Source organism: Vicugna pacos, chromosome 22 (assembly GCF_048564905.1).
Source record: "Vicugna pacos chromosome 22, VicPac4, whole genome shotgun sequence".
Lineage (NCBI taxonomy): Eukaryota > Metazoa > Chordata > Mammalia > Artiodactyla > Camelidae > Vicugna > Vicugna pacos.
Window position 1 is genome coordinate 11,569,925 of NC_133008.1, and position 13,668 is coordinate 11,583,592.

Genomic DNA, 13,668 nt, shown 5'->3' on the forward strand with positions numbered 1-13,668 from the left:
ACTGGTTTCCCAGCCCCTTTTCAAACCATCTTCCACACAGCAGCCAGAGGTATATAGATGAATATTTTTAAAAAACATGTATTAAATGATGTCACACGTCCCCCCTCCCCAAAACTTCAATAGACTAAAATCCCTCACTGGTGCCCTGCACGCCCCGTAAGGCCCGTGTGTTGCAGCCGCTGCCTGCCGCCCAGCCACATCCCCTTCCTCCCCCAGCCCTGTCCTGCTATAATGGTCTTCCTGTTCCTCAGACATGCCAAGCATTTTCCAGCCTGCGGGTCTTCATTTGCACTTTTCTTTCTGCCTGGAATACACTTTGCTCAGCTCTCTCCCGGCCAGCTCCTCATCCTTCAGGCCTCCATTCAAAGGCTGCTTCCTCAGATGGGCCTCTCCTTCCAAGAACCCCTGCACCCACCAGTCCCATCATGTACTGTCACTGCAGGCTTTGGGGTCCTTCCTGACACTGACTGTGACTGCTAAGCGTGTCTCCTTGTCTGCTGGTTCGTTGCCCATCTTCCTCCTTGCCAAGGGCAGAGACTGCAGCTGTCCTGCTCCTCATTGCAACCCAGCGTCTAGCAGGCGTCCTAGCACACGAGAGGCGCTGAATAAATGTTGTAGAGTGAATGAGTGAATAAATGAATGGGATCCTTTCAAAATCTCCACGCTGGGGTCTTGGTGAAGCAGAATTGGTGTCTTCTTTTTAATAAGACTAATGACTATTCAGATGGCTTTGGAGACAGCTCTTTTTGTCAGAATATCACTTTTCCAAGGAGACTTAGCCTCCCAGAGGATGCCTTGACCTGTTCTTTGTCTTCATGAGGTACCCAGGACCAGGGGGCACAAACAAGGGAAAGAGGGATGCTGGGTTGCCCAAATCCCTGGTGTTGAAATAGTGTCTTTATGAACAGGGGCTGGGTAGGTAAGCATTGGAGAATCAGGTTTCTTGAACTTCTCCTCTCTGCCTCCGATCTCAGAACTCTGCCTGTGATAATCATCACAGTTCTGTGCAAGATGAATTTGATGTTCCCATTTTACAGAGGGAAACTGAGGCCACGAGGGTTGGGAAATTGTGTGAGCATAAAGCCCAAGTTCCTCCCTCCCTGCCGACCTTCACTGAAACGAAATCCACGTTGGATTTGGAGAAGTCGTTCCGGTAAACCCCTTAGTTGGGCGTTCAAGGGCACCGCCCATCTCGTCCTTGTCATTTCTTCTCACCTGGAGAAGCTTCTCCCATAAGTCCCTGATGTTCACAGTGGGCTCTGGCTCCAGCCCCCCGGAGCTGCTCCTCTTTTTTCTGTTTTAAATGACAGTATCCTAGCAAGAACTCATTTGGAAGGAGACTCTCTCCAAAACCACTTCGGAAACCACTGCCAGGTGTGGTTCCCGATACTCCCCAAGTGGTCTTGGCTCCACCAGCATCCCCCACCGCCCACCGTCTCTTCCTTCCTCTCATGCTGTCTAGGTCTGCACGGCCTTCAAGGTCACCATGATGACCAAAAAACTTCAGAGATCTCTCTTCCGCCTCCCCGCTTCCTGCATCAGTCGGGACTAAATTATATGTGTCAGAAACCCAACTTAAACTGGCTTCAAAAATAATCCCAGAGTGTGGATGTGGCCCCGGGTTTACTGGCTCAGGAAACTGGACAGATCAGGTGTAGACTGAACGAGCTACAGACAGAGCTGGGCCTAAAAGGATCGGGCTGTGTCATCTGAATCTACTGATACTGGCCTTATTCTCAGGCAGGCTCCTCTTAAGGGATGATGTGATGGCCTCCGGCAGCTCCAGGTCCCTGTCCTTACAGCCTGGCAACCTCAAAGAAAAGAGAGCTTGTCTTTCTCAAGGGCGGGAGCAGAAGCCCCAGGGCTGACTCGTGCTGGCTCTGATTGGCCCGGTGCAGGTCATGTGCTTCCTCCTCAACCAATCACCACGGACAGTGGCATCCACCTTGGTGTCTAAGGGACTGTGCTGAGGTGGGGAAGGAGGCTCCCAGGAGAAAAGTCAGGGTGCTCTGGTTGAAAGAAAGGTTAATCAGTATTGGGCAGAAATAACAGATGTCCCCTGACCATGTGTTATTTTCATTTATACACATGTTGGCTCTCCAGCTCACCCTCCACTCAGGGGACGCACCCTGCCTGTGTACCCCATGGCTTCTAACAGCACCTAGCCCTTGGTGTTCATACAGCATTTCTCTGTTTCCAAACAGTGTTCACATATATATGTTCGAAGCATCAAAATGACCCTGTAACCACAGGTAATTTGTGCAAGTCAGGAATGGGAGCAAGTCACCCCTTATCCCTTGAGTTTCCAGGCATGTCCGGAGCCACCAGAGTCCCCAGCCAGGTGCCTCTGACCTCCTGCGGCCACCTCAGTTTGCCCGAATTTGTCATCAATGTGTTATTTTCTGTGTGTGCTGTGACTTGTCACAGAGGTTGGAAATGTGGCCCTGTGGTGTATAAAGTGGTTCCCCATCCTCCATCTTATCGGATCTTCACTCTGTCCTGGGAGGCAGTGGAAACCGATGCTGTTGGCCCAGTTATAGGTGGGGAAACTGACACTCAGAGGGAGAAAATGACTCTGCCTGGGCCTTAACTGGAGGAAATGGCATGATAGATTCGCTTATGAGAAATATGAGAGAACTAAGAGCTCAGTTGCCGGGACTTCTGACAAAAGTCAAAGTTTTAAGAATGACGCTGACAAAATAGCCATGGCTCTCAGAATTGAAAGGAGAGCAAGAAATCCTGAAAAGAATAGCGTCTCTTGACATAAGCAAGGTGCTAACGCTTTCCCGTACTTGATTTCATGTAATCCTTTGCACAGCTCTCAGAGGTGGGGGGTTATTATACCCATTTCAGTGAGGAGGAAGCTGAGGCTCAGAGAGAGCAAGTAACTTGTCCAAAGCCATACAGCTGGTCAGGGGTGGAGCTGAGATTCAGACCCAGGTCTTTCTAACTCCGAACCCTGTGCTTCGCTCTTGAGTCTGGCAGCTGGGAAGGCCCTCTTGGTGTAACACCTGTCTCCTCCATCCCTCTCTGCAGGTCTATATCATCAGGGTCACGTGGTCCAGCGGCACCACCGAGGCCATTTATCGGCGCTACAGCAAGTTCTTCGACCTCCAGGTAAGTCTTTGGGGTCTCTGATAAGCTGTAGGGTGGGGAAGAGTTTGTTTGGACTTCTTTTCCATTTTGACTTCCGAGCTAGAACCTCAGCCACAGTGCACGCACGGTGTTGTTGTTTATTTCCTAGACTTAAAAATGACGCCCATGGGCTCACCTCAGCAGCACACATACTAAAGTTGGAATGATACAGAGATTAGCCTGGCCCCTGTGCAGGGATGACACACAAATCTGTGCAGCCTTCCATATTTAAAAAAAAAAAAAGAAGGTGCCCATCACTTTGGGGACATAAGTCATGTGCTATATTGCTTTATGCTCTGATATTCAATATTTTCCAAATAAAAGAAAGGCTCCTATTGACTGCGCTAGAATGGAGGCCAAACTGGAAACCGTTTCTGTTCGGGTTTGGAATATGGATCTTGACCTTGTATTGTAAACAGTCATCATGTGTGCTGGTGGGTTCAGTTGCTGAAGGTGTTCGGACCTCATGGGGCCATTTTGCTCTGAAGACAGACCCACGTCTGTTCCCTCCCCTCGGCCTCCTCTCCTTGTCAGTCTCCTCACTCGGCTCCGAAAATGCCTGCCCTGCTCCGAGGGCTCCTCTCCTGTGATGCCTTTGAATTTGCCGTTCCTCTCCCGGAACACCTCCTGCGCCGTCTAGCCCCTTGGTTGGCTCGCGTAACTCCTGCTATCCTTGGAGACTCTTATCCCCTGGGGAGGCTGGTCTGACTTCGTTCCCTGGTCAGCAAGGACCACTTCTTTTGCCTCTGCACAGCTCTGCATCCCTCTGTCCTGACTCTAGATTGAAGTTGTCTGCTTGTCTGTCTCCCCCACTAAACTGTGACTCTTGTGGACAGGAACCATCTGCATTATCCTCTCTTTCCTTAATGTTTCATGCAAGGACACTGTGTATCCAGTGTTTGGTGAATGAATGAATGAATGAATGAATGAACAAACCACCGGTCTCATAGAGAGCCGCCGTGGATGCCCATCCCCACTAGGGTAAAAGAACTCTAATCTGTGGGTCAGTAGCATCATCCTGACGTGACCAAAGGCCAGCAACTCAAAGCAAGTATGTCTGTATGAGAAGTTACAGTGCCTGATAGGACATAACAAAGTTCTTTAGAAAACACAGGCCTCAGGAGGAGATGGGAATTTGCACGGTTTCCTGAATCCTTGAGTGTTCCTTGCCACGTGGTGCGGGGCTCACGTCACCTCACAGGCTGATGTAAGGTGCAAGTGATGGAAACCCAACTCAGACTGGCCTAAGTAAACAGAGAGATGTGGGGAGCTGGTGTAACGGAATGTCCTGAGAGAAGGAGAATTTTGGACCTCAGGCACAGCTTGATCCAGGGTTTTCCACTGTGTCCTCTCACCCAATTTCTTCCTCTCGTTCTGCTTTCCTCCTTCCTTGGTGTTGGCTTTATCCTCAGCTCCCACTTCGTTGCAAAATGCTCTGGGCTCAAACTCAGCAGAAAAGACTGAAAGGTCACCTCACAGAAGTCCCAGCAAACATGGTATTGCGTTTCATCGGCTCATCTCTAAGCCAGTCAGTCAGATTGAGGAATGCGATGGCCGGTGGGCTTACCTCGTCCCCACTCCATCTCTCAGTCAAGGGGGTGAGGACTGAGACCTGAGAATAGCTGTGGTCACATGTAGAGCAGGCACTGGGGGCCATCAGAAGTCAGCCCCTCCACACACCAGCCTGCCTCTGCGCCTCACAGCTTCTCTCTGAAGGTTGGGTGATACTAGCCAGAGACGTCCTTGGTTGGACAGACCTCATCTGTTCCTGAAAATGTCAAATAGAGAATTTTCAGAGCCTGTATTCCGTTATTTTAAAGGGAGAGGGGAGATAATACTGTGCTTCTATCTGGTCTCCCCAGTGTCACCAGTCTCAAACGCCTACATTACCAACTGCCAAGGGTCATTGCATAATGGACAGCAGTTGAGACACCAGTTACCTAATTACGTAAAATATAATGAACTCATTAGTGATGTTTTGTGTTCACTATGCAACAAAATCAAACAGTATCACATACAAATGGTATTTTTCATCTGGTCTGCAGCAAACTTGTACCGAGTGTCAATACACCAAGAGGCTTAATGTTAAAGGTGCTAAGATACCATCTAAAATGGCCTTGGCAGGAACAGACACGGGCCGGGGAAGGGCTGACCCTGGGGAAAGGCGGGGAGGATGACAGCGGTGATGGGTAACACCTCTAAACACCCGAGCGGAGGCCGGGTCCTATATGAGGATGATGGAGATCCACACCCCATTTCCCAGATGCACGGGTGATTTATGCAGACACATCACGACAGGCCTTTAGAGAGTAGATGTTGGGTAAACAGTTTGCAAATTGCTACTTGCTAGACTGATTTTTTTCATGCAGTGAGGGTCTCAGTTGGGGGGGGGGGCTACCTGTATTTTGTTTTCAGAGACCTCTTGCCTGCCTGGCATCTCCAAAAAGGAACAGAGAGGCAGAGGTCAACGCCACGGGTGACTGCTATCCTAGGGACTATTGGCATCCACGGAGCAGACACCCACTTTGCACTAGCTTAGGCAGACAGAGAGAAATGGGGGTGGGCTCATGAGAGAAGGCAGGTGCGCCCCACGGAACCCAGAGCGGGGCGTGCAGCTGGCCTCACAGGGGCCCGGAACCGGCAACAGAATGACCCTCCAGGGACCAGCAGCTCCTTGGCTGTGTGTCATGTGGCCCCAAGATCTTCCATCGAGCCTGCTTCCTTTTCCCACCACCTCTCTGGATCAACTTCCTCCTCTGGCCCATGGTCCCATGTCCCCCAGACAGCACCCTCAGTCCCCGAGTTGAAGTGCCCTTCCCTGTGTCGACGCACTGGAGTTTCTCGGGGCCAATTCCAGTCTCCGGGAAGGAGCATCTGATTGTCGGCCTCTGGGGTCAGAGTCCACCCCCGAGCCTGCCAGCTGTGGCCAGAGAGGCGGGCTGGGTACAGCACCATCTGGAGGAGCGGGTTCAGTGAGAAGAGAGTAGGGAGGAGGCCCTGGCAGCCCGTGTGGAGATGTTCATTGCTGCCACTCTGCAGCCCGGGAGCCAGGCAGTGTGTGCGGAACTTGGCTGTGCCTTCGAGCTCCCTGTTCCACCGTTGTCCGGGGCTTCAGACCTTGACCTCTGCCGTTAGACAGACCTAGGTTCACACGTCAGCTCTGTGTGTTTCTGAGCCTCCGTTTCCCCATCTGCATATTAAGAAGGAAAGTGCTTTCCTCGCGTCTGTTATGACAGTTCAGTGAGTTGGGCCTCGCTCAGTAAGCACGTTAGCTGTCACCTGCTGTCCCTCTGCTCAGATGGAACTTGCAGAGGTGACGGCGTTTGGGATCGTTCGAGCCAGGGTTGGATCACGGGGCTCCCCGGCCGAAAACCTGCATTCCCTGCACTCTCCTGTCCTAACTTAACTTTCTCATTCCTACCAGCACTTAAGAGCGAGGTTTCCTTCCCCTGCTCAGCATAATTGGCAATAATTGGGGGTTTGCTGGGACACAAAGTCATCTAAAGACAGGGCTTCAGCTGGCTTTAAAGAATCCCAGATGGGCAGCTGGAGTGGGAGCATCATGGAATTCCAGGGGGTCCTGCCGTCCTGGAAATGGCCTGCTCCCCACCAGCCGCCCCCCGCCAACCCCATACCTGAGAGAGGGAACCTGGGGGGAAGCAGGGCAGGACCCCAGCAGCCAAAGTCGGCTGTACCCAAGGACCAGGCAAGGAGGCCAGCCCGCACGAGGCTGTGACACCCTAAAGTCGGATGATTTCATGATTCTCCCCTCCCCTCCTGTCTATCTGGCAAGTAGCCTTGGTTTTTTTTCTGAAGTAACTTGGCTCAGAGTGTGGGGAGGGCCGAGCTTTCGTGGAGGAACAGCTAGGCCAGTGTGGCGTAATGGAAACAGCAGAGGACTCAGGAGACCTGGGGCCCAGCCACCTGTGCTGTGTGGCCGTGAGCACACCCCTTAACCCCTCTGTGCCTGATTGTCCTCATCAGTAGCATGATACTAGAAACAGCTGGCACTCCTGGGGCACTGACTGCTAAGCGTCAAGATATGGTGACTCATTTAATCCTCATACCAAGCTTATCAAAAGATAACCCCAGGCTCAGAAAGGTTAAGACAGTGGCCCAAGGTCACACAGCCCATGAGCATTAGAACTCAGATTTAAAGCTGGGCTGGCGACACCAGTGTCCACAGTCTTAGCCTCTCTGCCTTCCAGTGCTCCTCTCTCTGGTGGCTACTTCACGAGACTCCTTTGGACTTAAAACTGATGATGTGTGTCCGAAAGAGGCAAAGCCACAGACACAGAAAGCAGATTAGTGGTTGCCAGGAGCTGGGGGAAAGGAGAAAGGAGGAGAGACTGCTAGTGGGTACTGGGTGTCTTTTTGGGGGTGATGAAAATATTCTGGAATTAGATAGTGGTCATAGTTGCACAGCCTTGTGAATATACTATAAACCAGTAAATTGTACAATTAAAGATGGTGAATTTTATGATATGTGAAGTATATCTCAATTTTTTTTTTGTACAAAAGTGATGATGTGTGTGAGAGCAGTTTCTGGGCTGTCTGAGCGCTGAGCAAATGTCAGCTGTTGGGATTATTGATGGGCATGGGTTGCTGCTAGGAACTGGCATGAAGATTAGAGGAGGGGATGATGCCAGTTTAATAGAGTGGCTAAGATCCTGGGCTTTGATCCAAATGCTGCCACTTCCTGGCTGTAAGGTCTTATTTTAGTCAGAACTGTTTTAGTTACAGATGACAGAAACCCAGTCAATATGGATTATTCAAGAAGAACATTGATTAGCTAAACAGAACTGAGAAAACTAAGGGGACTTGGCTTCAGGTATGGCTGGATCTAGGGGCCACAATGTCAGTGAGATCTGCCTTTCTCTACTTCTTGGCTTTCATCGCGTGCAGGCAGGGTGTTGTCTGGTACGGTGGGGGCCACAGCTCCCAGCTGTATCCAGCAGATCAGTGACTTCAGGGGAAAAGAGAACACCCCAACAGTTTGAGCAAGTCTCATTGGTTCATCTTGGGTCAATGGCTGGGCCAGTCAGGGCCAGCCCAGGGACCGGAGCAGAATCGGCGTCACGCCAATGCATGCTAACAGGGTAGAAGGAAGCCAGAGACCTGCTGCCAAAGGAGGGGAAATGGCCTGTGGCTGACAGAAACAGTAAATGTCCCCTCTGGTGGAGGCAGGACATCCAGACAGAGGAAGCAGTCTGCAGAGAGGCCGCCTGGGATAGAAGAAAGGAGCATGACTCAGGCTCCTTTGTGAGAAAAGAGACTCAGTCACCTACGAGAAGGTCCCCTTTATAACAGTTCACCTTCCGATGTAACTTCCTAACTCTCTTGTCTTAGACAAGCTGGACCCTGGTAGTCGTGCCCTCCACCGCTGATTGACATCCGGCCACGTGTCTCATTTACGTGTGGGTGCAGGCAGTAGAGCCCTGGGCTTAGAGTGGGCAGGCCTGGTGCCAGGTCCCAGCCCTCTGTCTGACTGGCTGGCTGTGTGGCCTTGGGCAGGCCACTCACCCTCTCTGAACCTAGCCTGGGCCCACTCTGGAGAGTCCGTCAGTGGGTAGCAGAGGGAGCTGGCATCCGAACAGGGCACTGGGCATGACCATAATGCCCAGAGAGCTGAGGGCAGCGCCTAGAAGAGTATGGTTTGGTTGAACGATGTACTGTTTACTGAAGTGCCTGTTTTATACGCCATCTCATTGAGTCCTCACGTATGGACATGAGGTCAGTGTTGTGTCCTGGTCACAGATGGGGGAAGGAGAGCTCGGAGAGGCAGTCTCGTGCCCAGAAAGCAGCATGGCTGGGATTCAGGTCCAGGCATGGGTTGAGTCTGAAGCCTGTGCTCCTGATCCCCGCACCCCTGCCCCCCTGAGGTCCAGGACTGACTTCCAGTCTGTCTTCTCAGAGATAGATTTGCCTCTTAGAGTTCTCCCTGTAAGATGCAGGCAGAGTCTGTCCTGCACAGGGCTGCTCTGAGCAGGACTCGAGTCCTTCAGAGACCACTTCACCCTGTGCCAGGTGACCTTTGCCTTCTGAGTTTTCCCACTGGTTCATTGCATCCCCCAGGCTGAGGGTCATGGTCGCCCCTGGAGCCAGGGCTTCCCTTGCAGAAGGGACAGTTAAACATTGGCTGAGCCAGACCCTAGGTATTCAAAGAGGGACCTCTGTCCCAGCCAGGGAATTCAGGCAGGGCATGCTACCTGGAGGAGGTGACATCTGAGCAGGGAGTCTTGACAGTAAGTAGGGAGTTGACCCCCCTCAGGATCGGGGGAGGGCATTCCACACAGAGGAAACCGTGTGTGCCGAAGTGCAGAGGCGTGAGAGAGCAGGACTGTTAGCTGGGCGTCGCGTGGAATTCTGACAGTGGGGGGCACGGGGCCAGCTGGGTCACTCTGCCTGGCAGGCAGTGTTTTCTCCTGTCTTTTCCTGGAGCAGGTGTGGGAGCGGCGGAACTGAAGAGTTCTCACTCCCTGGCGGGCCCTGCCCAGCTGGGAAGACTTCCCCACCAGCTCCTAGCCAACACCTGGCCTAGGATGCCACCAGCCACATTTCCCCAAATACTGCCTTCGCTGGACCCTCAGATACACTCTTTGCCCCAGAGATTATCATCTAAAAATGGGCTGGGCCTCCCACATGCTGTACACACTCAATGGAATATTTTTTCCCTCCTGTCTGAAAAGCCGTTGCCGTATCAATGGTACATAGCTGAGAAAATACAGTAACTGCCTTTTCCACACAGTTAGCACAGCCATCCCTCAGCATCCGTGGGGAATTGATTCGAGGACCTCCCCACCCCCGCGGATGCCAAAATCCATGAATGCTCAAGTTCCTCATATAAAATGGCCTAGTATTTGCATATAACCTATATACATCCCCTTGGGGGTTTACACTGTAAACTGTCTCTAGGTTACTTACAACACCTAACACAATGTAAATGTGATGTGAATAGTATAAATAGTTGTAAATACAATGTAAATAATTGCCAGTGGTGGCAGATTCAAGTTTTGCTTTTTTGGAATTTTCTGGAATTTTTCTCCCTCCCTGAATATTTTAATTGAAGTATAGTCAGTTTACAATATTGGGTTAATTTCTGGTGTACAGCGTAGTGATTCAGATACATACATAGATACACACACACATACATACATACAGTTTTATGTGTATATATATTCATGTTCCTTTTTGTAATCTTTTTCTTATAGGCCATTATAAGGTATTGAATATAGTTCCCTGTGCTAGACAGTAGGACTTTCTTTGTTGTTTATCTATTTTATATATAGGAGTTAGTATCTGCAAATTCTGAACTCCCAATTTATCCCTCCCCACCCCACTTTCCCCCTGGTAACCATAAGTTTGTTTTCTATGTCAGTGAGTCTGTTTGGTAAATAATTTGTGTCATTTAAGATTCCACATATAAGTGATGTCATACGGTATTTTTCTTTCTCTTTCTTCACTTTGTATCTCAATCTCCAGGTCCATTCCTGTTGCTGCAAATGGCTTTATTTCATTCTTTTTATGGCTGAGTAGTATTCCATTGTATATGTTGGCCACGTCTTTATCCAGTCATCTGTCGATGGACGTTTCGGTTGCTTCCACGTCTTGACTGTTGTAAATAGTGCAGCTATGAACACTGGTCCCCCTAAATATTTTTGATCTGCCATTGGCTGAATCTGTGGAAGTAGAACCTGAGGTTGTGGAGGGCCAACTGCAGTTCTTTATTTGGAAAATAGAAAGGGACAAGATTGTGTTGGTCAGTTGCATCTGAGCCCCAGTCCAGTCCTTTTGCTGCCACCCGGAGCAGAATTTCTCCTCCCCTCGACAATGGCTGACAAAACGAGTTACCCACTTTTTCATTCATTTGTTCATTCATGGATTCATTCATTCTTTGCACAAATATATACCGAGTGCCTCCCACGTACCAGTGAGGAGGTGACGGGGCAGGCCAGAGGGCAGCTCCGAAAGAGGGTCAGGCTGAGAAAATGCTGACCGGACTGGGGAGGGGCAGTCAGGAGCGGGAAGGGATGGCAGGCTCCGGGTGGCGTGTCCACCAGCAGACCAGGGCATGTCGACATTTAGACAAATCAGCTCATCAAGGGGACAGAGCCCCCAAAGACAACCAACCACATATTGCAGAGCAGGCCCAGGTATGTTGTCATGTCCTGTTCTGAGAACCCCATGGCTCCAGGCCAGCCTGCAGCTGCCCGGGGCGGTCACCCTGGCCCTTCTACTCTGCCTGCTCTGGCTTGTCTGGGACGCGGGGCCTTTGTCATACTGAGGGAATAAAGCCCTCCATCCAAGTCCAGTCCTCCGCTAACACGAACCACGTGTGGACCTCCACGCCAGCTCCACGCTGTTTTCCTTGGACAGCTGGCCTCCTTTCCCTCCACCACAAGCTGGTGTCTTGAAAACTGCTGATGGAGTGTTCTCTCATTCTCCTCGGAGCCATGTGATGTGGCAACTTGACGTGGCTCCCTCTCCCTTCCCACCCCCAACACTGACTCACTTTCCTCCTGGGTTTCCAGTCCTCCGCACCCTCCACGCCGCTTCCTTGTATTATCTGGGGGGAGGGGCACGGACTTCCCAGTTGTCCAAGGATAACGTCTACAGTTGGACTTTGCCAGGCATGTCTCTGGTCCTGCTGCTGCAGACAGCCTGGGGCTGGTGGTGGGGGGGGAGGGGTCCCCACATCGTGTCTGGAAGGCTGCCTGTGCCTGCTTCAACACCTGTGGGTGCCAAGTGTGACTGTTCCCTGGAGAGGAGCCGCTTGTCGCCTGTGAACCTGGACACACTAAGACCAAACACAGAGCAGCCCGCAGACCTCTGATGTCCTTGCAAATAGCAATCAGACAGATTGCAGTTACCACTGACAGGATGATAAAGAAAACAAAATAAAACTAGACGTGGCTAAAACATGGGGATGATGGGTATTTATAGTCCCACCCTGTGCTGTCCAGTATGGTAGCCACTAGTCCTGTGAAGCTATTTATATGTAAATTTAAGTTAATTAAAATGAAATGAAATAGAAAGTTCAGTTCCTCAGTCGCAGGAGCCACATTTCAAGTGCTCGGTAGCCATCCAGGGCTAGTGGCTGCCATCAGGGAAACAGACGTAGAACATTCCATTGTGGCAGAAAGTTCTATTGGAAAACCCAGCTCTAGCCACGGAGGGGACTTTGAATAGTCTGAGGAGTTTTGCCAACCTTAAGACACAGCCTCATGATGGAATATTATTCAGCTTCAAAAAGGAAGGAAATTCCACCACATGTTACAACACAGATGAATCTTGAAGACATGATTCTAAGTGAAGTAAGCCAGCACAAAGGACAAAGAGTGATATGCAATACCTAGAATGGTCAGATTTATAGAGACAGAAAGTAGGTTGGTGGTTGCCAAGCGCTGGGGGAAAGGAAGGGTGAGTTAGTGCTTCATGGATACAGAGTTTCAGTTTGGGTGATGAAGAGGTTCTGGAGATGGATGGTGGTGACGGTTGCCCAACAATGTGAATGTACTTAGTGCCACTTAATTGTACGTTTAAAATGGTTGAAATGATCCATTTTATGTTATGTATACTTAACAGTAAAACACACAGCCTCATAAAATGCCAAGAAGTATTCCCAAGTAACTCTCAGAATGTAAAATTCATTATGGGCAGAGTGCAAGGAAGGGGCATTTCTTGTTGAGCACCTAGTCCGTCCCCAGAGAGTCCACATTCTGAGTTCATTCACCCAACCCTGCCCAGGAGGCTGTGTCCCTCGTTCTGCAGATGGTGAATCAGACTCATTGGGCGAGGTCCCTGACCAGGGACACCCAGCTGGCAGGAGGAAGCACCGGGATTCAACCCCAGGGCCGTCTGGTCCCTGGGAGACAATGTCTGTGGTTAGACTGCGCAGCGTTAAATCCTGGTCTGCGGCCTCAAATTAATAAATAACACCTGGGGAGACACTTCCCGCTCTTTGAACCCCGCTTCTCTGGGTTAAAGCCAGTTAGGACCAAGGGTGAGAGTAACTTCCTAAGACAGAGTAGTGGGAAGACTGAAATGCAGCCTGGGCAGGGTGGGGCCGCTGTAGCCAGTGTGCACATTCAGACAGGGGCTCAGTAGGAACCCAGGAGAGCGGACGTGGATGTGGTACAGTGGGAGGTTTACTGGCGCATACCTTTTCTTAGAAGAAAAAAGTTCCCCTGAATGGTATTCCAGCATTGTCTTCCGAAGTGAAATTGAGAAGGAAAGAAGAAGATAGTGTTAGGCAAAACCTATAATCTCAAAAAAGACTCAGCACCTGAGGCTAATTCATCACCCTGCTTTTAAAAAGAAAGCATGCTGTTCACCTGTGCATGGAATATGAAATTTACCTCATCTCAGGCTGGTTTTTCATGGTCACATGACACTCCAAAGCCACCTAAGAGAGTAATCTTAGGGAAAAAGAATGGAATTTTGATTAAGATGCTTGCACTGGCTGGACCACCATTTAGCGTGTGACCTCAGGTGTTCACTGTGCACCTCTTCTCCATCTGTGACATGGGGACC

The 13,668-nt window shown here is 50.5% G+C and overlaps 1 protein-coding gene and 1 non-coding gene across 2 annotated transcripts in view; both read left to right on the forward strand.

Moving 5' to 3' along the window:
• The window catches only part of SH3PXD2B (SH3 and PX domains 2B), a 98,395-nt gene that overhangs the window by 25,340 nt on the left and 59,387 nt on the right, over positions 1-13,668 (forward strand). Inside the window, exon 2 of the mRNA XM_015234967.3 lies at positions 3,037-3,117. Coding sequence (XP_015090453.2) covers positions 3,037-3,117 — 81 coding nt within the window. The remainder of the gene's footprint in view (positions 1-3,036; positions 3,118-13,668) is intronic.
• LOC116285125 (U6 spliceosomal RNA) lies at positions 3,264-3,367 on the forward strand. Its single transcript, XR_004194808.1, has one exon. It is a non-coding gene; the product is annotated as a U6 spliceosomal RNA (small nuclear RNA).